Source organism: Rutidosis leptorrhynchoides, chromosome 10 (assembly GCF_046630445.1).
Source record: "Rutidosis leptorrhynchoides isolate AG116_Rl617_1_P2 chromosome 10, CSIRO_AGI_Rlap_v1, whole genome shotgun sequence".
Lineage (NCBI taxonomy): Eukaryota > Viridiplantae > Streptophyta > Magnoliopsida > Asterales > Asteraceae > Rutidosis > Rutidosis leptorrhynchoides.
Window position 1 is genome coordinate 103,772,059 of NC_092342.1, and position 25,246 is coordinate 103,797,304.

The 25,246-nt window shown below is 36.2% G+C and overlaps 1 protein-coding gene across 6 annotated transcripts; it reads left to right on the plus strand.

Annotated features, from left to right (window-relative positions):
* Nucleotides 1-12,190: 12,190 nt before the first annotated feature.
* Nucleotides 12,191-17,367, plus strand: LOC139873373 (uncharacterized). Of its 6 annotated transcripts, none has more exons than XM_071861308.1 (13): nt 12,191-12,328; nt 12,463-12,552; nt 12,922-13,044; nt 13,292-13,459; nt 13,565-13,648; nt 13,781-13,908; nt 14,060-14,107; nt 14,219-14,278; nt 14,427-15,305; nt 15,394-15,603; nt 15,699-15,776; nt 15,878-15,955; nt 16,650-17,367. In XM_071861308.1, the coding sequence occupies exons 1-13, from the start codon at nt 12,308-12,310 to the stop codon at nt 17,194-17,196; spliced, it is 2,514 nt and encodes an 837-aa protein (XP_071717409.1). In that variant the 5' UTR covers nt 12,191-12,307; the 3' UTR covers nt 17,197-17,367. The 6 variants fall into 6 exon arrangements, with proteins under 6 accessions (XP_071717409.1, XP_071717404.1, XP_071717405.1 ...); XM_071861303.1 differs by having other exon boundaries at nt 16,653-17,367; XM_071861304.1 differs by having other exon boundaries at nt 15,714-15,776.
* The last annotated feature ends 7,879 nt before the right edge of the window (nt 17,368-25,246 follow it).

Sequence of the window (25,246 nt, forward strand, 5' to 3'; positions counted from 1 at the left end):
CTTTTGTTGCCACCCGACTTATCCTCGGCTTTATATGCCGACACCTCAATTTCGTCCACCGTTTCGATCAATTGGCGGGCCATATTCAAAGCCTCTTGGTGATTAGCGGGTTTGGATGACATTACTCCTTGTTTGATGCTCTTAGGAAGACCATCCATGTAAAGCTCAACCCTTAGAGACTCGGTACTCACGAGATTTGGGCACATCAAGGCTAGCTCAGAAAATCGTTGATTATAGGCCTTTAGGTCATTCCCGACCGCTTTTAAAGTTCTTAGCTCGTGTTCAAGCTTACGGGTCTCTTCGCGCGGGAAGTATTCGGTGATCATCTTTCCTCTTAAGTCGACCCAAGAGAGAGTGTGGGCTTCATGGATACCCACCGATTGTACATACGTATTCCACCATGTGAGAGCGATACCAGCGAAGGTGTGAGTGGAAAATCTGACCTTGTCTTGGTCCCGACAACCGCTTATGCTAAAGACGGCTTCCGTTTGCTCAAACCATCGGGTGAGCACGACCGGTCCCCTGGTTCCATCAAAAGTGTGAGGTTTGCACCCCATGAAGTTCTTATAGGAGCACCCTTCGTTTGAATTACCGGCTCCATTGTTGTTGTTGTTGTGATTGTTGTTATTGTTATTGTTGTTGGAAGAGTGACCGGCCATGGCCGCATCCACGGCGGTGGCTATCATTCGTTGTAGAGCTTGTTCGGGAGTTTCGAGAGGAGCGCGTCGACGAGCCATTGTTCCTTCAAGACACAAGAATATCGTTGGTTAGTATTCTCAATAATACCAACCGTGATATGGAATAAGGATAAAGAGGAAATTTCCTTAACCCGCCTTAAATTCTTTATGTCATAATGTCGGAACGTCCATGTGAACCACCGTAATATAATCCCGGAAATTATATTACCCTGATTCACATGTGCATTTAACATTACTTCATAAAGTCAAGGTGGCGTGTCAATCAAATTTAACAACGTGATATCAAGATCGAATAAGAGTTAGATATGATAGGAGAGTTCGAGTATAATGCACAAATAGTCAAGTAGTTCCTACTTCAGTCTATATGCCGGTTGTAGTCTAGATTCACTAATGTACCCTATGACTCGGGGTCGACACCAATGAACTCTAAATCCCTACAACCAACGCTCTGATACCATCTGTAGCGACCCGACAAAATCGTCATTGACGGCGCCGTCTACTTAGGTCCCGTTACGTGGTCATAAGTCCTTAAGATGATGTTTGACTAAAAATATGTCGCATTCATTTCAAATGTAAAGGACGTTTCAAGTTTACAAAAGTAGTTCAACGACTAGTTACATTACAATGTTTAACGTACAATTGAAACCTATGCGACACAATTTAAAAGCAAGTCAAGGGCTCCAAATATGCATGTATACTCGACATCCAAGCAAGTATCAAGAAGAGTGCGGAAGCATGTATCATATAGCATTCAGGGACCTGAGAAAACATAGAGAATCTGTCAACGAAAACGTTGGTGAAATCATAGGTTTAGTAAATGAGTATGTAAGTAAAATAAGTTGAACCACAAGTTATATTATAAGTCGATTTTCCGAATCGTTTGAATTCCATAAGTATTGTTGTTTACCGAGCACCCAATTATCAAAGCTTAACCGTATCATTTACCTCAGCATAAAAGTGTTAGAACATACACCGTACCAGAATATATTTCATTCGCTTAACGGTAGCGAACCGTCCGAATGAGGGTTAGTCAAACCCGTATGGATCCACACAACATAGTCTCGCTTACACCATCTGATGTAATTAATGATAATTGAATTGAGGGTTTTCGTTCAAACTCTTCCGTATCTTTGTATTCGTATTCGTGTTCGATGTATAAAAGTATGAAAGGTATATATGCATATGAAATGTATATAAGTATGTAACGTATATGTTTCTCAGCCCACGTTTTAAAAATATAAAAGTTGTTGAAAAAGTGGGACTATGATCTCACCTCGAGTGCACGAGTATAAAAGTACTTCACAAAGTAAACGTGTGCATGAAAGTTGCTTAGCCTTGACCTAAACAAGTAAGTTGTATCAATTTACCGGTTACGCACAAGGTCGGGTGAAATGTGTTCAATTAGTCCTATGGCTCGTTACGACTCGATTATATAGCATGTGAATCAAATTGTCAAGTTTCATGCAAGAATCAAATATAAAATAAGATTAGAGCGATTGCATAAGTGTTTTGTTAAGTTTGACTAAAAGTCAAACTTGGTCAAAGTCAACGAAAAAGTCAATGGGGTCGGGTCGGGTCCCGAACTATTTTCATGAGCTTAGAAATCATATATGAGCATGTTGTCTAAGTTTCATGTTGATCGGGGGTGTGTAGCATAGCAAACATTATTCAAAAATCGACAAAGTTGGACAGACCACTCTGGCGCGCCGCGCGGGTATATGGCGCGCCGCGCCATTACCTGTGCAGAGAATTCTGGCAGTTTTCACACTCAAGCACGAATCCAACTTTAAATACCCATAAATCCTAAACCGTAAACATCCAAAACAAGTATCTTATATCGTTGGAAAGGTATTTTGACAAGGAATACAACTAACTACTTTTTACCAAGCAAAAACATCAATTACAATAACCGAAAACTCGTCAATTGATCAATAAAGGTTTATTTTCAAAGTTCAAGTTCATCAAATGCATTTTAAGTTTCGGGAATCCAATTCACACATATGATATGCCGTTTTGAAGGTAATGAAACGTGCGTTACAACTAAACACTTACTAACAACATTTCATGGCATCCAAAGTATCAAAAGTTCATTTCAAGTTCATCAAACCCTAATCAAAATTCACAAACATCACAAATCATGTATTTGAAGTTTTCTTAATCAACCTACGCATCATAACGAAGCTAGTGATACTAGTAACACAATTAAAACATGAACTTTAACAATTTAACAACATTTAATCTTCCAAAATCAAAGATTAAGCACACCTATTTCAAGTTCATTCTAGTTACTCCAAAAACAACAAATCGAGCAAACAAAACATATATTCATGCTAGACACGAGCCATAGACACTAACTAACACCATTTCAAGTATATAAAACGAATTTAGAGAAATCTAGTGTTTTAGAAATGTTACCCAAATGTGATGAAATTGGTACCAAAATGTAGAGGATGAAGAGAGGATCACGAATATGTAATTTGTTTTGATGTTGGCCTCCTAGATCGAATTTAGATGATGATTGAATGAATTGGGTGTTATGGTTGTTCTTGCAACTAGAGAGAAAAGAAGGAGAAAGGAGGTGGAAGGTGAATGGAAATGAATGGATGAGAATGGTGGGTTGACTAGTTGACCTAGTCAACTAGTTTGCCCACTTGACAACTTCGGTCCCTCAAGTTTCAAAGCGGGTGCGTGAATTAACCGAACGAATATTTTAAAAATGCTAAAGTAACCGAGAGATGTTATAATTAAATAACAGAAATATTAAGAACGTTAGTTAACGAAAACTACAAATTTGAATAACGAAAGATATTATTTAAAAAAAAAGATAGTGTTAAAAATAAATTTTAACGGAAAAACGCGGGATGTTACAAACATAGCCGCAGTACAGGCTGCGCTACATACCAACAATAACCTTGGATCTGGCAGTACAGGAAATCGTGTAGGATGCACCTACAAAGAATTCACTGCCTGCAAACCTTTGGAATTTGATGGAACCGAATGACCGATCGGATTGAAACGGTGGACCGAGAAGGTCGAATCGGTGTTTGCCATAAGTAAGTGTACTGAAGAGGACAAAGTGAAGTACGCTACGCATACCTTCATAGGTTCTGCGTTAACATGGTGGAATACCTATCTAGAGCAAGTGGGACAAGATGATGCGTACGCACTACCGTGGTCAGCATTCAAGCACTTGATGAACGAGAAGTACCGTCCCAGAATCGAGGTCAATAAGCTCAAGACAGAACTTAGAGGGTTACGAACCCAAGGATTTGATATTACCACGTACGAAAGACGATTCACAGAATTGTGCCTATTGTGTCCGGGAGCATTCGAAGATGAGGAAGAGAAGATCGACGCGTTTGTGAAAGGATTACCGGAAAGAATCCAAGAAGATATAAGTTCACACGAGCCCGCCTCCATACAACAGGCATGTAGAATGGCTCACAAACTAGTGAACCAGATTGAAGAAAGAATTAAAGAACAGACTGTTGAAGAGGCCAATGTGAAGCAAGTTAAAAGAAAGTGGGAGGAAAACGGTGATAAGAATCACCAATACAACAAGAACAGCAATTACAACAATAATCGCAACAATTATCCCAACAATCGTAACATCAATTGCAACTACAACAAACGGCCCAACAACAACAACAACAACAACAACAACTACAACAATCATCCCAACAACAATAATAACCGCAACAACAACAACAATCAGAAGCAGCTATGCCAAAGGTGTGAAAAGTATCACTCGGGGTTCTGCACCAAATTTTGCAACAAGTGTAAAAGAAATGGTCATAGCGCGGCAAAGTGTGAGGTCTACGAACCAGGGGTTAATAGAACGAAAGGAACAAATGGTGTTGGAACGAGTAATGGCGGAGCAAGTAGTGTCAGAGCAAGTTATGCCAATGTAGTTTGTTATAAATGTGGAAAACCGGGCCACATTATTAGAAATTGCCCGAACCAGGAGAACACGAATGGACAAGGCCGCGGAAGAGTTTTCAATATTAATGCGGCAGAGGCACAGGAAGACCCGGAGCTTGTTACGGGTACGTTTCTTATTGACAATAAATCTGCTTACGTTTTATTTGATTCGGGTGCGGATAGAAGCTATATGAGTAGAGATTTTTGTGCTAAATTAAGTTGTCCATTGACGCCTTTGGATAGTAAATTTTTACTCAAATTAGCAAATGGTAAATTAATTTCAGCAGATAATATATGTCGGAATCGAGAAATTAAACTGGTTAGCTAAACATTTAAGATTGATTTGATACCAGTAGAGTTAGGGAGTTTTGATGTGATAATCGGTATGGACTGATTGAAAGAAGTGAAAGCAGAGATCGTTTGTTACAAAAATGCAATTCGCATTATACGAGAAAAAGGAAAACCCTTAATGGTGTACGGAGAAAAGGGCAACACGAAGCTACATATTATTAGTAATTTGAAGGCACAAAAACTAATAAGAAAAGGTTGCTATGCTGTTCTAGCACACGTCGAGAAAGTACAAACTGAAGAAAAGAGCATCAATGATGTTCCCATTGCAAAAGAATTTCCCGATGTATTTCCGAAAGAATTACCGGGATTACCCCCACAGCGATCCGTTGAATTTCAAATAGATCTTGTACCAGGAGCTGCACCAATAGCTCGTGCTCCTTACAGACTCGCACCCAGCGAGATGAAAGAACTGCAAAGCCAATTACAAGAACTTTTAGAGCGTGGTTTCATTCGACCAAGCACATCACCGTGGGGAGCTCCTGTTTTGTTTGTCAAGAAGAAAGATGGTACATTCAGGTTGTGTATCGACTATCGAGAGTTGAACAAACTTACCATCAAGAACCGCTACCCACTACCGAGAATCGATGACTTATTTGATCAACTACAAGGCTCGTCTATTTATTCAAAGATTGACTTACGTTCCGGGTATCATCAAATGCGGGTGAAAGAAGATGATATTCCAAAGACTGCTTTCAGAACACGTTACGGTCATTACGAGTTTATGGTCATGCCGTTCGGTTTAACTAATGCACCAGCTGTGTTCATGGACCTTATGAACCGAGTGTGTGGACCATACCTTGACAAGTTTGTCATTGTTTTCATTGATGACATACTTATTTACTCAAAGAATGACCAAGAACACGGTGAACATTTGAGAAAGGTGTTAGAAGTATTGAGGAAGGAAGAATTGTACGCTAAGTTTTCAAAGTGTGCATTTTGGTTGGAAGAAGTTCAATTCCTCGGTCACATAGTGAACAAAGAAGGTATTAAGGTGGATCCGGCAAAGATAGAAACTGTTGAAAAGTGGGAAACCCCGAAAACTCCGAAACACATACGCCAGTTTTTAGGACTAGCTGGTTACTACAGAAGGTTCATCCAAGACTTTTCCAGAATAGCAAAACCCTTGACTGCATTAACGCATAAAGGGAAGAAATTTGAATGGAATGATGAACAAGAGAAAGCGTTTCAGTTATTGAAGAAAAAGCTAACTACGGCACCTATATTGTCATTGCCTGAAGGGAATGATGATTTTGTGATTTATTGTGACGCATCAAAGCAAGGTCTCGGTTGTGTATTAATGCAACGAACGAAGGTGATTGCTTATGCGTCTAGACAATTGAAGATTCACGAACAAAATTATACGACGCATGATTTGGAATTAGGCGCGGTTGTTTTTGCATTAAAGACTTGGAGGCACTACTTATATGGGGTCAAAAGTATTATATATACCGACCACAAAAGTCTTCAACACATATTTAATCATAAACAACTGAATATGAGGCAGCGTAGGTGGATTGAATTATTGAATGATTACGACTTTGAGATTCGTTACCACCCGGGGAAGGCAAATGTGGTAGCCGATGCCTTGAGCAGGAAGGACAGAGAACCCATTCGAGTAAAATCTATGAATATAATGATTCATAATAACCTTACTACTCAAATAAAGGAGGCGCAACAAGGAGTTTTAAAAAAGGGAAATTTAAAGGATGAAATACCCAAAGGATCAGAGAAGCATCTTAATATTCGGGAAGACGGAACCTGGTATAGGGCTGAAAGGATTTGGGTACCAAAATTTGGAGATATGAGAGAAATGGTACTTAGAGAAGCTCATAAAACCAGATACTCAATACATCCTGGAACGGGGAAGATGTACAAGGATCTCAAGAAACATTTTTGGTGGCCGGGTATGAAAGCCGATGTTGCTAAATACGTAGGAGAATGTTTGACGTGTTCTAAGGTCAAAGCTGAGCATCAGAAACCATCAGGTCTACTTCAACAACCCGAAATCCCGGAATGGAAATGGGAAAACATTACCATGGATTTCATCACTAAATTGCCAAGGACTGCAAGTGGTTTTGATACTATTTGGATAATAGTTGATCATCTCACCAAATCAGCACATTTCCTGCCAATAAGAGAAGATGACAAGATGGAGAAGTTAGCACGACTGTATTTGAAGGAAGTCGTCTCCAGACATGGAATACCAATCTCTATTATCTCTGATAGGGATGGCAGATTTATTTCAAGATTCTGGCAGACATTACAGCAAGCATTAGGAACTCGTCTAGACATGAGTACTGCCTATCATCCACAAACTGATGGGCAGAGCGAAAGGACGATACAAACGCTTGAAGACATGCTACGAGCATGTGTTATTGATTTCGGAAACAGTTGGGATCGACATCTACCGTTAGCAGAATTTTCCTACAACAACAGCTACCATTCAAGCATTGAGATGGCGCCGTTTGAAGCACTTTATGGTAGAAAGTGCAGGTCTCCGATTTTGTTGGAGTGAAGTGGGGGATAGACAGATTACGGGTCCGGAGATTATACAAGAAACTACCGAGAAGATCATCCAAATTCAACAACGGTTGAAAACCGCCCAAAGTCGACAAAAGAGCTACGCTGACATTAAAAGAAAAGATATAGAATTTGAAATTGGAGAGATGGTCATGCTTAAAGTTGCACCTTGGAAAGGCGTTGTTCGATTTGGTAAACGAGGGAAATTAAATCCAAGGTATATTGGACCATTCAAGATTATTGATCGTGTCGGACCAGTAGCTTACCGACTTGAGTTACCTCAACAACTCGCGGCTGTACATAACACTTTCCACGTCTCGAATTTGAAGAAATGTTTTGCTAAAGAATATCTCACTATTCCGTTAGATGAAATCCAAATCAACGAAAAACTCCAATTCATCGAAGAACCCGTCGAAATAATGGATCGTGAGGTTAAAAGACTTAAGCAAAACAAGATACCAATTGTTAAGGTTCGATGGAATGCTCGTAGAGGACCCGAGTTCACCTGGGAGCGTGAAGATCAGATGAAGAAGAAATACCCGCATCTATTTCCAGAAGATTCGTCAACACCTTCAACAGCTTAAAATTTCGGGACGAAATTTATTTAACGGGTAGGTACTGTAGTGACCCGAACTTTTCCATGTTTATATATATTAATTGAGATTGATATTTACATGATTAAATGTTTCCAACATGTTAAGCAATCAAACTTGTTAAGACTTGATTAATTGAAATATGTTTCATATAGACAATTGACCACCCAAGTTGACCGGCGATTCACGAACGTTAAAACTTGTAAAAACGACATGACGATATATATATGGATATACATATGGTTAACATGAGATTATGATAAGTAAGTATCTCCATAAGTATATTAACAATGAGTTATATACATATAAACAAGACTACTAACTTAAGGATTTCGAAACGAGACATATATGTAACGATTATCGTTGTAACGACATTTAAATGTATATATATCATATTAAGATATATTAATATATCATAATATCATGATAATATAATAATTTAACATCTCATTAGATATAATAAACAATGGGTTAACAACATTAATTGAGATCGTTAACTTAAAGGTTTCAAAACAACACTTACATGTAACGACTAACGATGACTTAACGACTCAGTTAAAATGTATATACATGTAGTGTATTTAGATGTATTAAAATACTTTTAGAAGACTTCAAGACATATATCAAAATACTCATACTTAACGAAAATGGTTACAGTTACTTTCCCATTCTTTTCTTTCATCAAGAATTCTAGTCGTATTCTTACCCGTATTATACACAGCTTCAAAACGTACTTACTATGGGTATATACCAATAGGAACTAGCAAGGGATTCCACTCTTGATTATGTCATGTATGACTAATTAATTTTAACTTCTACCATGAGCTAGTCAACTAACTAGAACTCCTTTTAACCCCACTCACCACTCACCAATTACCACTCATCATTCACTCCATTTCACTTCCAATTCTCTTTCTAATTCTCTCTCAACACACACACACACTATTATGAACGTATTTTTCCAGTAGTTAATCATCATCTTCATCAAAAATCACTTCAAGAATCAAGCTATAATCATCATAGGAAGAACACTTCAAAAATCCCTTCAAGTTTACTAATTTACTTCCAAGCTTTCTAATCCATTCCAAGTAATCATCTAAGATCAAGAAACCTTTGTTATATACAGTAGGTTATCTTTCTTATTTAAGGTAATATTCATATTCAAACTTTGATTCCATTTCTATAACTATAAACTATCTTAATTCGAGTAAAAATCTTACTTGAACTTGTTTTTGTGTCATGATCCTACTTCAAGAACTTTCAAGCCATCCAAGATCCTTTGAAGCTAGATCATTTATTGTCACTTCCAGTAGGTTTACCTACTAAACTTGAGGTAGTAATGATGTTTATAACATCATTCGATTCATATATATAAAACTATCTTATTCGAAGGTTTAAACTCGTAATCACTAGAACATAGTTTAGTTAATTCTAAACTTGTTCGCAAACAAAAGTTAATCCTTCTAACTTGACTTTTAAAATTAACTACACACATGTTCTATATCTATATGATATGCTAACTTAATGATTTAAAACCTGGAAACACGAAAAACACCGTAAAACCGGATTTACGCCGTCGTAGTAACACCGCGGGCTGTTTTGGGTTAGTTAATTAAAAACTATGATAAACTTTGATTTAAAAGTTGTTATTCTGAGAAAATGATTTTTATTATGAACATGAAACTATATCCAAAAATTATGGTTAAACTCAAAGTGGAAGTATGTTTTCTAAAATGGTCATCTAGACGTCGTTCTTTCGACTGAAATGACTACCTTTACAAAAACGACTTGTAACTTATTTTTCCGACTATAAACCTATACTTTTCTGTTTAGATTCATAAAATAGAGTTCAATATGAAACCATAGCAATTTGATTCACTCAAAACGGATTTAAAATGAAGAAGTTATGGGTAAAACAAGATTGGATAATTTTTCTCATTTTAGCTACGTGAAAATTGGTATTAAATCTATTCCAACCATAACTTAATCAACTTGTATTGTATATTATGTAATCTTGAGATACCATAGACACGTATACAATGTTTCGACCTATCATGTCGACACATCTATATATATTTCGGAACAACCATAGACACTCTATATATGAATGTTGGAGTTAGCTATACAGGGTTGAGGTTGATTCCAAAATATATATAGTTTGAGTTGTGATCAATACTGAGATACGTATACACTGGGTCGTGGATTGATTCAAGATAATATTTATCGATTTATTTCTGTACATCTAACTGTGGACAACTAGTTGTAGGTTACTAACGAGGACAGCTGACTTAATAAACTTAAAACATCAAAATATATTAAAAGTGTTGTAAATATATTTTAAACATACTTTGATATATATGTATATATTGTTATAGGTTCGTGAATCAACCAGTGGCCAAGTCTTACTTCCCGACGAAGTAAAAATCTGTGAAAGTGAGTTATAGTCCCACTTTTAAAATCTAATATTTTGGGATGAGAATACATGCAGGTTTTATAAATGATTTACAAAATAGACACAAGTACGTGAAACTACATTCTATGGTTGAATTATCGAAATCGAATATGCCCCTTTTTATTAAGTCTGGTAATCTAAGAATTAGGGAACAGACACCCTATTTGACGCGAATCCTAAAGATAGATCTATTGGGCCTAACAAACCCCATCCAAAGTACCGGATGCTTTAGTACTTCGAAATTTATATCATATCCGAAGGGTGTCCCGGAATGATGGGGATATTCTTATATATGCATCTTGTTAATGTCGGTTACCAGGTGTTCACCATATGAATGATTTTTATCTCTATGTATGGGATGTGTATTGAAATATGAAATCTTGTGGTCTATTGTTACGATTTGATATATATAGGTTAAACCTATAACTCACCAACATTTTTGTTGACGTTTAAAGCATGTTTATTCTCAGGTGAATATTAAGAGCTTCCGCTGTTGCATACTAAAATAAAGACAAGATTTGGAGTCCATGTTTGTATGATATTGTGTAAAAACTGCATTCAAGAAACTGATTTCGATGTAACATATTTGTATTGTAAGCCATTATGTAATGGTCGTGTGTAAACAGGATATTTTAGATTATCATTATTTGATAATCTACGTAAAGCTTTTTAAACCTTTATTTATGAAATAAAGGTTATGGTTTGTTTTAAAAATGAATGCAGTCTTTGAAAAACGTCTCATATAGAGGTCAAAACCTCGCAACGAAATCAATTAATATGGAACGTTTTTAATCAATAAGAACGGGACATTTCACTTAGTGTCTTCATCTGTTTTATCCTTGAGATCAAAAAGTGTAGCCCGAAGATAATAGTTAAGTTCGTTACAATATATACTCCGTATGTTTCTAACTTAATGAAATTAGAAAGATGATACTGATCTAACGATCTTTATCTCAAATAATACTTTTTCTAGGGCTGTAAACGAGCCGGGTCGAGCTCAAGCTCGGTTAGACTCGAGCTCGGCTCGTTTAAATTTCATAGGGCTTGAGCTCGAGCTCGGCTCGGTTCGAGCCTAATAGTTTAAGCCCGAGCTAAGATCGCCTGATATTTTACAAGCTCGAGCTCGTCTCTTTAGTAATATTATACATTTTTTCATTATATTATATTATTATTTACTATATTATTATATTTATAAACATATAATAAGATTTACTATTATTTTTTCAACTATTATTAATATATATAATCAATTATTATAAAACTATATATATATATATATATATATATTATATTATTAAAAAGCTAACATTTGGTGTATATAAATAAAAAGCTCGTTTATATTCGCGAGTTTGTCCGAACTCGAGATATGAAGCCCGGGCTTGGTCTCATTTACTGAACGAGCTTCAAATTAGGTTGAAGCTCGGGTTCTAGCTCGTTTTTACTTGGCTCGAATCGAGCTTTTAACAAGTCGAACTCGAATAGCTCGCGAGTAGCTCAGCTCATTTACAACACTAATTCTGCCATACCAGCGGGCCGAGTCTCATCATTTTCTGAATTCCCTGGAATGCCAGATTAAAATGGCCCATTAGAAACCTGAATTAAACTAAGTGTAAATTATGTAAACCCACTTTTAATCATACGCATTACCGGGTTGTACAATCACCCTCCCCAATTGTCCTAAAAAAGTACATCCCTCTCTCATCTAAGTATCTAACCCTATTTCTCAGTCCTCCACTCCAAAATTCATCCCCATTCTCTCAAAACCCTAGAACATGTCAGGCGGTTTCTTCCGAGTAAGTTCATTTACTTTCAGTCAATTAACACTCTTAACTCCACTACTAACATAATTATTATGTTAAATCGTTATTTTTTTCGATTCAATTTAGATCTTCGTAGTATAAATTGATTCAATTGTGTGTTAAATTAGGGTACTACCGCTGATCAAGACACTCGATTCTCTAATAAGCATGCTAAACTGCTTAAATCTCAGAAGTTTCCTCCTGAATTGGAGAATCTGGTGCGTTTTTATTACTACATAAAACGTGTGTTATGTATATGTGTATATATAATATGTATTTATTTTCTATTAGTGTAATGGAGCCTATTGTAAAGTGTAGAACATCATAGTGAGGTATAAAAAAACACTACTGCGTTGAGCTTTAAATCGAAACTAGTATCACACTATACCTAAAAAACAATATATTCAACTTTTAAGCTATGAATGGATGGATTGTATGGAATTGAAAGTTTTTTGGCAGAAAGAATACAATTCAAGTGTTAAAAAGCAGAAAGTGATTGTATACCTTATGACTTTGTAGTAAGGCTTTAGAAGCTATGTTGTCTTCTAGTTAAATTGTTCTGTTATAAGACTCCAATTGTGTGCTAGGTGGACATGACGAAAGTTAAGATGGATGTTATGAGGCCATGGATAGCTCACAGGGTGACTGAACTACTTGGATTTGAAGATGAAGTTCTCATTAACTTCATTTATGGTCTTCTCGAGGAGAAGGTAACTTGCTACCTCATATATAATTTAGCTCGAACTATTTTGCACCATACCTATGCAGTATAGAATAAACGAGTTTACTATCCAGTATATGTTATAGTTAAGTGGATACTTAGATGCACATAAAGGATTCTTTTATACTAGTTATGCAATATTTTAAAGCCTTCTTCGTTTGACTTAAGAATAATTTTTGTTATGTTGAATGTATATTGATTCTGAGAAAATGTGTTGCACATTTTACTGGATGCAGGTAGTTAATGGCAAGGAGATTCAAATTTCACTAACTGGGTTTATGGAAAAGAATACAGGGAAGTTTATGAAGGAACTTTGGACACATCTTCTCAGTGCACAGCAGAATGCGAGTGGTGTTCCTCAACAGTTTTTGGATGCCAAGGAGGAAGAAACTAGAAAGAAGCAGGTGTGTATAATGTTCTTTATTTTGTTTTTTTTTCTTCTTCTTTTTGTTTGCAATTGTTTCTATATGTATTACATCTGTCATCTCACTTACTGAGAATATATTTAGGAGGATACAGATCGTATAACCAGAGAACTGAAGAGAAAGAAAGAGAATGAAGGTCGTGAGTATGAACAAGAAAGAGTGAAGATGGTATTAATTTGTTTCATGCAATAGTTAGTTAATATAGGGCCTAGTTTTTGGTTTTGACATATTATTTTCTCATGACATTCAGCTTGCTTCTGCAATTATTTGGGTTCATGTCCTTTCCTCAAACTACTGTAGGACAGAGAGGCTGATGCCATGAAAGCTAATTTGGAGCCCCACTCAAGAAGACCTACAAAATTTTCCAGCAAGTGGTCAGCTGATGATAAAGGAACTGATGAGAAGAATGGCTCAAAAGAAATTGCCAGGTTAGTGAAATGCAGTCATATGAAATATATAAGTTTAAGAACATAAAGTACAAAACTGAATTTTAAAGTGTTCAAAATTTTCAACTGTATGCTAAAGCACAGCTATACTACTGTCTTTGTTAACCTCCCTTTATTTGCTTCTTCTTCACAGGAACTACCGCTCTCCACATTCAGCTGATCGTTCTCCATTACCACCTCGGTATCTATTTTGATTACTGGCTAATTTTATTTCTAATGGTCTTAGGCCGCATTATATTATGATATCATGCCTATACTTTTTGTATCTTCATGCTATTTTTCTGTTTTTAAGCAGAGGTGCTCTCCAGAGATCTGTTAGCAAATCCATGTCTAATTCTAGGAGTCCTTCAAGGTTGTTATTTTAATCCTAAGTATCAAACCATGATTGCTGTATCTATTTCACCTGACTGTCTTCTCAACTATACTGCTACATTTCACTTTGGAATTTATATAAATTAACTGGATAATTATATTATGCATACAATCTTACCTCATCTCAGGTCAAGAAGTTTATCAGCATCTCCTAAACCCACAAAGCGATCCCTTTCTTCTGAAAGGAGAGAACATTCTACAAGACGATCTTCTACACCTCGTCGACTGGATAAGCGTATTCGATCCCCGCCTAAGAGATCCGTGTCACGTACACGCGTACGATCACCTTCACCTGCAAGGCGAAGCCTGCGATCCCCTGTTCGACGCAAATCAAGGTCACCTGTTCGTCGCAGATCTCGGTCACCTATAAGGCGCAGGTCACGATCACCTGTTCGACGCAGATCACGGTCACCTATTAGACGTAGGTCCCGATCACCCATCTGGCGTAGGTCTCGCACCCCCATTAGGCGGAGATCACGGACCCCTGTTAGGCGGAGATCACGGACTCCTGTTAGGCGGAGATCACGGACTCCTGTTAGGCGGAGATCACGGACCCCTATTAGGCGTAGATCACGGACCCCTATTAGGAGATCACGTACTCCGGTTAGGAGGATATCACGTTCACCCATCAGGAGGTCACGAACTCCCATTCGTAAAAGGGCACGGTCCCCACTTCGTTACAGGTCACCTTCCCCATTTCAGCGCAGGCCAAGGTCTCCTTATCGACCCAGGTCGCAGTCTCTTTCTAGATCACCTTCACCAGTTCGTGGCAGGTCGCCGTCTCCTGTGAGGCAGCGAAATCAACGAGCTCCGTCAACTCCTCGTCATCAGTCTCTTTCTCCAGTTAGGCGTAAGCCAAGCGATTTTGGTCCCCGAAGATCTCCAAGTTCTCCAAGTAGGTCCTCTTCACATTCAGAGCAAGTTTCTACTTCTCCTGCACGTGAGAAAATGGGATCCTTGAAACAGCAACATAGATCACCTGTTGATTCTTCTAGAGATGGGCACAGGTTCTTAACACTATCATGTTACTTATATTATGTTTAGATTCATTCTGGTATTTCTAGGGGTTTTTTTGAACCCTGTATGATTATGCAGATCTGTTCAGAGAAGTGGTCTTGATTGGAAACCTACACAAAAAGAGACTGCTGAGCGTTCTACTGTTTCATTAAGGTCTTTAGAAAGAGATTCAATGGGCCGAAGGATCTCTCATAATGGAGAATCGGCTTTATCGCCGCCACCTGGCAACTCTCCTTCAAGATCTGTATCTCCCCCTTCTGCTCGGAGAAGTCCTAGTGAAGCTAGGAGGTATTGTTGGCTATATATCAACTTTTTTTTTTTATTATTAGGTTTTTTGTCTTATAGGATATTCTTAAAACCTACTAATAAGTAATACTGATCAGCCCAACACCTCCAAGAAGACAGAGAGGAAGTATGAATGCTAAGGATCATGGAGAGGTTGAAGAGAGGTCGTTGTCCAGGTTGGAATTTTATTTTATAAAATGTAATATTTAATGATTTTTGGATGTATTTCTATAAAAAAATTTCCTAATGTGTCAAATTCATTTTCAAATCTATACAGATCGAAGGAAGAGAAACGTGAGAATAAAGAGCCAGTCCATGACAAGAGTAAACATTCTCCACAAGTTCAAAAGAAAAGGTTTACCTTCATATATTAGCTATAGCTACTACTCCGTAGTTTACAAAAGAAAAACTGAAAAGGAAATTTTATTAATAGTTATTCGGAGTTTGAAGTTGGGGGGGGGGGGGGGGGGGGGGGGGGGGTAGTGTACAAACATGTATATAATTGTGAATGATATGAATAACAAAATGTAAGTTATTTCAAGAAACTTACATTTTATTTTGATGAATATTATATATTATATAGTAATATTTTTAAATTTAGGTAATAACCTAATACAATAATAGATTATTTATAAGTTCTTATTTGTGACCTATGAAAATGAGATTTAAATAAGATATATGAAATTGGAAAAATGGTGTCCTCATTTTTTTCTTATGTTATGATTAGTATTAGATATATGTAAATCATATTGATTCAATTCGGTCCCTTTTTACTTGTTAATTGCCCAATCGCCATGTTTAACATAAATGGGTCAAATGGGTAAAGACTATACGAAGTTAAATCAAAAGGCAACAGGTCAAACGGATTTAATGTGTTAAACATAATCACATTAATTCAAATTAAGATTTTTGTTGCCAAATGTATTTTTGTAGTTTTATTTGATTTTCACAATTTTTTTTTTCTAAACAAAACTAAAAGATGGCACTGTATGTTTTGTGCCATACATCAGACGGGGTCCTAAATACTTTCCTATTTCCTGATTTGACAGTAGAATTGACGAAGCAAAGAGGGATTATCCTGAATTGTCAGAAAAGTCCCTGCATAGGCACAAAGATATTTTACCAATTGAAAGTTTACAGGACCCTGACAAAGGATATAAAGCTGACGAAATGAACCAAGAAGGCGTAAAATTGCCAAAGCCGTTGCAGAAAGGTGAGAAACGTCATCGTAGTGGCTCACCGGATTCAGCATCTGAGGAAAGTGACCATAAGAGAAAGCACAAAAGGTCAAAACGAAAAGATGTTACATCAGATGATGATGTCAGTCATGATTCTGCTACAGATGACCGAAAAGAAGCTAAAAGAAGACGCAAAGAGGAAAGACGATTGAAAAAAGAAGAGAAGCGAAAGCGACGCGAGGAAAGGCGTCGCAAAAAAGATAGTAGACGTTCAGAAAAGCTAAAACTGAAAACTGGCAAAAACGTCGATCCGTCTTCGGATAGTGAGGAGGCATTGTTGGATCAGAAGAAACTTGAAATCGAGCTGAGGGAAAAGGCCCTTGAATCTCTTAGAGCCAAAAAGGGCGTTGGTCATTAGTTTTCGGAATTAAATTGAAACTTTTACTTTTTAATGACTTTTATTTATGTTCTCTATTGTCGTTTCTTTTAAAATATTTTCGTACTGGTTGTGTATCGTTGATAGTTGTTTAATGTTCGCCTGTCTTTCCCGATGGCAGTTGAAAGGATTACCTTGAGTGCGTTATGCTTATGCTGACTTCCTGCTATAAATTTTCTGGTAATAATTGTCTTTCTTTTTGCTGAAGACTACTTGATACTACACTTTTCTTATGATTGGCATATTTATTTTATGTGATTAATTGTGGATTTTAATATCTGATTTCTTTGTAACGGTCTGTGGTAATGCTGCTGGTGATGATCATGTTACCAGTTGTTATTGTATATATTAATTAATTTGGTTGTATTATGTATAGATGAGTCCGAAGGTCTTGGTGCTGTTTGTCTAATTTATGGATGTGACTTAATTGAATATCTGATTAACATCTCGGTGTTGTTTGTCTAATTTATGGTTGTGACTAAATTGGATTTGTGCTCAACGTTTAGATGATAAAAATTCTTGACTATATGATTTCGCTCGGTAGACTATCCTGAAATATTTCTGGATCATCATATCAGGTGAGCTTTTAGCTATTTCATTTAATGTCTAATATAAGTATCTTTTGGCATTTTATGTTTATTATTATTTGTCTGACCATGTATACACGTTCTATTGCTGGCAGGTAAAATTTGGATTCAGGAGTTCGTGTGTTGATCTTGAGGTGTCTCGTAAGATGCTGGTAAATATTTTATGTGAATATTTGTATGACAATGTTCTTGTTAGTAACATATGGCATGCATATATATCCTAAATGCTTATTTATTTTTGCATCTATACGTTGTTGGCAACAAAAAGTTTTTGTTCGTTGTATGACTCTACCTTGTCCAGTGCATGCTACCCTCTACTTTTGTAAGCTTATTATTCTGCTTATGTGAATTGTCCTGAATATCTTTCTGCAACTTGCTTCGTGTGTTAATATGCGTAGCATGCTATAGTAGGTGATTTGTGAAGTTCTACATGAAAGAGATAAAAGCATGCCATGTTATTTAAAATCCTACTTATTTGCATTATCATCCCTAGCAAAGGTTATAAGTAATATTATTGCTACACTATTTATAGACGTTACAAAACTTTCAGTTCAACTTAATATTTATGTGGAACCTTTGATATTGTTTTAAATAAAGTGAGGTTATATAATTGGTTTTAAAAATTCAAGGTTGACATAAGTAATTAAATATCTATTTCGGACGAATTACGATTGTTAGATGTTAATTCAGCGGATTTGCTTGTTTAACTAGTGTCCAAGTTACATTTGATCAAAATGGAACCGTAGAGGTACTTTTAGTCCTTACCATGTTTAGAGAAGAGATTTTCTAAAGTACTTCGGTTATATTCAATGTTGTGGGCTCATGGTTATCTCTTTGGGTAGAGAACAAGATAGAGTGAATTTGTACAGGAGAGCACAGGTATATTTTGGTGATTTCATTAATTATATGATATGATACACATGCTATAAACCTTAGGACCGTGATTTTAAGTATTTTGTGCATAATAGTTATACACAGTGGCGGTACCAGCGGTACCAGGATTTTTTTTTTCACTGGGGGCAAAAAAAAATTTAAAACCGTAGCAATTTTTTTGGGAAAAATATGGAGGTTTTGGGGCAAAAAATGGAGGTTTTTAGGCAAATTATGGAGGTTTTGGGGCAAAATTTGAAGGTTTGTGCGCAAAATTTGAAGGTTTTGAGGTAAAATTTGGAAATTTTTGGGCAAAATCAGAAGGTTTTGGGGCAAAATCTGAAGGTTTTAGGGGGAAAAAAAAAATCCACCGGGGCAAAGTCGAAAAATCCAAATTTTTTACACTGAAAATTGCAAATTCACTGGGGGCGGCTGCCCCCGCTTGCCCCTAAATAAAACCGCCCCTGGTTATACATGACTCAAAATTCAATATAGGTCTGCAGTTTTTTCTTCCTTTTCATGACGCATTTTTTCTTTCTTTTTGGCAAAACATATAAATCCATTTTGGTAAAATGCATTGTTTTTTCGTAGCGATAAAATATACATTATTGCTATTCTGCATCACATGATGGGGATTATAATTGCAGCGTGTGTCCGCAAAACAAGATGATGTGCTCTTATGACTCTGTTGGAAATAAAACGTGTTTGATATATCTGAAGGCTATTTGTTTCTAGGTACTTCATTTAGACGTTTAGAAATGTTAACTAGCTAACCCGGTTTAGCCGTGTATATTTTGGTATAAAATACTCGACATCAATGGCTAACCCAATAACCTTCATTTTTACCCGTTTCATCTAGACGTGTAGACTCGTTAAAATTAAACTCAATTAAATCTCTATAGGCTATCTTCTAAAAAACTATGCCACCTAAGACTTACTCTTTTTGTTGCTATTTGGATGGATATTATGTTATGTGTATGCTAGTTTAAGACTTTAAGCGAATTTGCTTGTTTTGCCTATTATTTCCTGAAAATAGAATTCTTCAGAGTAGAATCTATGTTTTTTTTACATTCATAATAAATAATTATCAATAATAATTGATGAAGGATAAGAGACCTGACTTATACTTTTAGGCACAAACATTGGTGCTTCTTGCCATCGGATATCTTGTTCACATCATTTCCGGTAGTTATTTTATCAAGCTTCTCTCTTATATGGTATCTTTTAGGTTTATAATCAGAGACATAAATTTATGAAACGTTTCCTCAATAATAGATTGAACAAAATGCTTCACTTTTCACTTGAACGCCATTATAACTAGTATTGTTACTATTGTACAAACACATGATTACATGAACAACAAACGTATGTAGAGGATTCCATGAAGAATTCCATTATAACCGATTAACGTTTCTTTTTGACGTAAAATATTTTCGAACATTAAACAAGTGGAATTCCATCTTGTATTATTATCAAAATAAGGACCTAACCAAGTGCCATGACAATCTTTAACAAAAGTCTTATAGTTATGATGTCGTGCGTTGTTCATACGATAAATCGTTACTAAGAATCACGGGCGGAACATATATAGGACAAAAGGGGGTATCCGCACCCGCTCGATTTCGGGGAAAAAAAAAATTTACACTAAAAAGAAAAAAAAAATTACGAAAAAATAAGGTTTTTTTTAGTGTTTACCCACCCCCCTTCGATTAGTTTCGCCCCATCTCGAGTCGGGGTCAAGTTCCGCCACTACTAACAATCTTCTAAATTTATCTTTTAATGTAGCACAAAAGCTAAACAATCTTGAACTCCCAAGTTTATAATATGAGCAACACAACGTGTATGAATAAATGCACCATTTAAAATCGGTTTAAGTGCAATTTTTAACTCACTCATGACCGCATCGTTATTAGACGCATTATCTAACGAAATTGTAAAAACTTTATCAATTAAATTATATTCTTCTAAAGTGTCTTGCAAAGATGTTTTTATATTATTACCGTTATGTGGATAACCAAATATTTTAAAATCGATAACATGTTTCATTAAAAGCGACGAATCGGGATGAAACCAATGAGCGGTAACGGCTAAATAAGAATTTGTCGTTCAATGTGGTGCGCTCCAAACATCGCAAGTTATAGAAACCCTATGTTTATATGTTCGAAAACCTTTAATTATTTCAGTTTTAGCTTTTTTTTCATAATTTAAAGGCGTCACGTCTTAAGGTAGAACGACTTACATTGCTATATCGCGGTTGTAGTCGATTCCGAATTAGCTCCGTAAGCCTTGGATTGTCGAAGTGGTTGAAAGGAAGCGCTTGTTGAATGACAAACCTTGACAAATCTTGCCGAAGAGCTTCGGCATCGTATTCAAAAATCGAACCATCGGCCCGAAATGTTTGTTGTCTCGGGTCTTGCCTTGCGCTACAACTTTTGTCAAGATGTTTTTTTAACGTTGTATTACCCGAAACACCCATGAACTTCATACATTGTGTACAACGAGCTTTTTCTACACCATCCTTCATTACACACAACTCGAATTTGGACCAAACGTCACCTTTTCGCTTTGTTTCTTTTTTGTAATCAATATCGGCCGTAGTGTATTCTCTTGAAGATGTTGCTACGGAAGCGGAACCGGAAGCGAAAGCTTGTGAATTATCCACATTATGGGATAAGTAAGTAGAGATTAAAGAGTAATTATAGTGTGATTAGATGGTATTTAAAGATGTAGAAAGAAATTTGAGAGTGTATGTTGGTGCATTTTCAACTAAAACATTACCATGTATTTATAATGGACTTTGTGGGGGTGAAAATGGTAAAAAAAAAAACTCAAAAAACTGAAAAAAACTGCAGACACTGCAAAAAAAGGTCAAATTTTTTGAAAACTCGGATCGGATCCGGATCCAAATCAAAAATCCGGTTTTTTTGAAATCCTGGATCCGGTTGGAACCGGATCGGATCTCGGATCCGGATTTGGTTGTGTCCGGTTCTTGGCGTGTCCAGTTCCGGATCGCTTCATCGGATCGGATCGGATCTAGATCCGGTTTTTTTGCCCATCTCTACACATGAACAACAAACGTATGTAGAGGATTCCATGCAGATCTACTTAAGGCTGTAATTTTTTTTTATTTTATTATTATTTTTTTTAATATGAAAAGCAAGCAATATATTGATAACCAAACAACCGAAACAATATAATTACAAGGGATACCCGACGAAACCTCGAGGCAATAAAACACCTAGACTACAAAAAAAAAACGAAATAATTACAATATAAAAAGACTTGATGAAGAAAAATGAAAAAGACTTGATGAAGAAAAATGATAGACTACAAAAAAAAAAAAAAAAACGAAATAATTACAACTGTAATTGTTTTTTACAGGTTGATTGTTATGTCTTTTGTTTTAGTTATAAAACTAGACATTGGTATTGGTGGTTGTCTAAACATAAAATTATGTGGTTGATAGGGTTTGTTTGGTGATTGTATAGAATTTAAAATTTCCTAGAATAGGCAATTTTATTAAAGTGTTTCGGATGGTCACTTCAAAACATCCGCCCCTTGTATATAGTTTTTTGTGATTAATAAAATTTCTCCGGGGTACCGCCCCCTTTATCCAAAAAAAAAAAAATGAAAATCAGTCAATTCATGATCTAAATTGTGATGACAATGTGTAGAATCCCGAATTTGTAAGCCATTGGTGTCACTCCAAAGAAGCTTTTTTTTTAGGCGTTTAGAGATCCATTCTAAACTTGTTGATTGAATATCGGTAAGAATAGTAGCCGTGTTCAATGGAGTCCTTTTGAAGACAACTTGATTTTGGATTTTCCAAATAAAGTAGCAACATACCCATTTCGCACTTTGCCATATACTCCTTCCCAACGAAGATGGGTTTCGAAGGAAAGATGAATCATCTAGAGCTTGGTCCATTTATATGTCATTTATGTTGAGGATGTTCCACCATTTGAGAAATAAACCCCATAACTCCAAAACCTTGACACATGTTCTTAGACACTGATCCACCGATTCGATATCGTTCAAACACAACGGGCAAAAAGTTGAGTCTAAATATGTACCCCGTTTATCAAGTTCGACACAAACCGATAGTCTTCTCAATTTAGCTCTTCAAATGAATATTTCTACTTTTTGTAGGATTGCTTTGTTTCGAAGAGTTTTTCCGAAATAAAGTTGTTTAATTTGACCGCATCAATGATATGCGCCATCGTTTTAGTTCTAAGAATTCCATCGGTTTCTAAAGTCCATTTCCAGCTGTCAACCGAGTCATTGTCAATCTGCACATTAGAAATTAGCTCTATCAATTAATCGAGCTCATTTTGGGATCTGCCTCGAACGGGTCTGTCCCATTCCCATGAAAAATTGATGCTCCCACTTCTTTGAACCATTCGATCCGCAACTTTTACTGACTTGTTTGACTCCAGAGCGAACAGCCTGCATAAGAGTTCTTTTAAGGGACTGAACCCAACGATCATGCCAAAAGCTTGTTGACTGCCCATTCCCAATAATTTTTTTTTGAATGACGATGAAAACTATATTCCAATTGAGTCGATTGTTAGCTCTGCCTTGATGATATTTCGCCACGTAGAGGATCCAAGCTTGAATTTGTCAAACTTAGGCAAATCCAACCCGCCCTCCGAACCATAAATACTATCTATAACCTTAACCAAAAGTGAATCTTTCTCATTTTTGAATCACCACCACCATTTACCATTTACCTGATAAAGATAGGTTTTTGGCATAAAGCGATTCAATGTTTAACCCCCCGGATTCATAAGGAAGAATCACTTTTTCCCATTTGACCTAACAAAATCTTTTTTTCTCACCCGTCCCGCCCCAAAAAAAATTGTACCTTGGAGATTCGAGAAGCTTTACAACACCTGCTGGAGCTCGGAATAGGAAGAAGAAATAGAGAGGTAAACTACCGAGCAACAATTTGACGAGGGTTAACCGACCACCATATGAGATAGATTTTGCCTTCCAATCACCTAACCTTTTTTGAATTTATCAATAACGGGTTGCCATGAACCCATCTTATTCATATTAATGCCAAGTGGGATTCTGAGATAATTGAGTGGGAAATCACCTGCCGAGCAATTAAGTCTGTCAGCCATTCTTTGAATTTCTGCATCGACAACCCCTATACCGAAGAGGTTACGTTTTTGGATATACTGTAAATTTTTAATAGTTTACCCCAACTAGGTGAACGGAGACAATAATCGCCAATTGATAATAGATACACTTTCAATAATTGAATTGGCTAAAAGGATACAAAGTAGACACAAGCTCAACTATAAATAAGAGGATTTCAATGTTGGTTATAGTTTTGGTTAGAAGAAATGGATATGGTTGCTTTGTATTTGTGAATGGATGTTATCCCACATAGGTGGGAGGAAAAAGTTGGAGGAGACTTGCTTGGTTATAAAAGAGGGGTTAAGTCTTCATTCCAAATTGCACCAATCAACTTGTGATATAGTGTATTTCTTGAAAGGACCCGTCCTAATCCATCTGGACGAAGTCACCAACATCTGGTTCCATTGCGATGATCGACTCCAAATAATGTCTTTAAAATGAGCAAATGCACAGCGGAATGTTTCTTTAATACCTGAGAATAAACATGCTTCAAGTGTCAACCAAAAGGTTGGTGAGTTCATTAGTTTATCATAACAATCATTTCAATATTTTAATAGACCACAAGATTTCATTTCCAATTCTCACAAATATACGTCCCATACATAGAGACCAAAATATCATTCATATGGACTGAACACCTGGTAACCGACATTCACAATATGCATATAAGAATATCCCCATCATTCCGGGATCCTCCTTCGGACATGATATAAATTTCGAAGTACTAAAGCATCCGGTACTTTGGATGGGGCTTGTTGGGCTCGATAGATCTATCTTTAGAATTCGCGTCAATTATGGTGTCTGTTCCCTAATTCTTAGATTACCAGACTAAAAAGGGGCATATTCGGTTTAATAATCCAGCCATAGAATGTAGTTTCGATTAATTGTGTCTATTTCGTAAAACATTTATAAAAGCAGCGCATGTATTCTCAGTCCCAAAAATATATTTCAAAAGCATTTAAAAAGTGAGCAAATGAAACTCACGCATATAAATATTGTAAAACAGTAAATAAAGTATTTGCATGTATTCTCAGTCCCAAAAATGTAAAGAGTAAAAGGGAATCAAATGAAACTCACCTAAGGTATTTTGTAGTAAAAATACATATGACGACATTAGACAACTGAACAATGCAGGGTTGGCCTCGGATTCACGAACCTATATCATTTGTATATATATATTAAAATGTATAATCGTATTCGAACAAGTTTATATATTATAACTTGAATTATATATTATACTTATTTAGTTTGTGTATATATTTAAAATGTTTAATAACTATATATTTGGTTATATTAATATATTTCTATACATATATGGTTAGTATTATATGAAAATATTCTTAATTCATTATATATAAGCATTTATATAAATAATGTTATTATATTTGGTATGTGATATATAAACTATTAATATGATTATAATATATGTA

Excerpts from the sequence above, each read along its gene's own strand:
- LOC139873373 (XM_071861308.1), top strand. The coding sequence starts at position 12,308 with ATGTCAGGCGGTTTCTTCCGA. Across the intron at positions 12,553-12,921 it reads CTCCTGAATTGGAGAATCTG|GTGGACATGACGAAAGTTAA; the intron begins GTGCGTTTTTAT and ends ATTGTGTGCTAG. Across the intron at positions 14,279-14,426 it reads AATTCTAGGAGTCCTTCAAG|GTCAAGAAGTTTATCAGCAT; the intron begins GTTGTTATTTTA and ends ACCTCATCTCAG.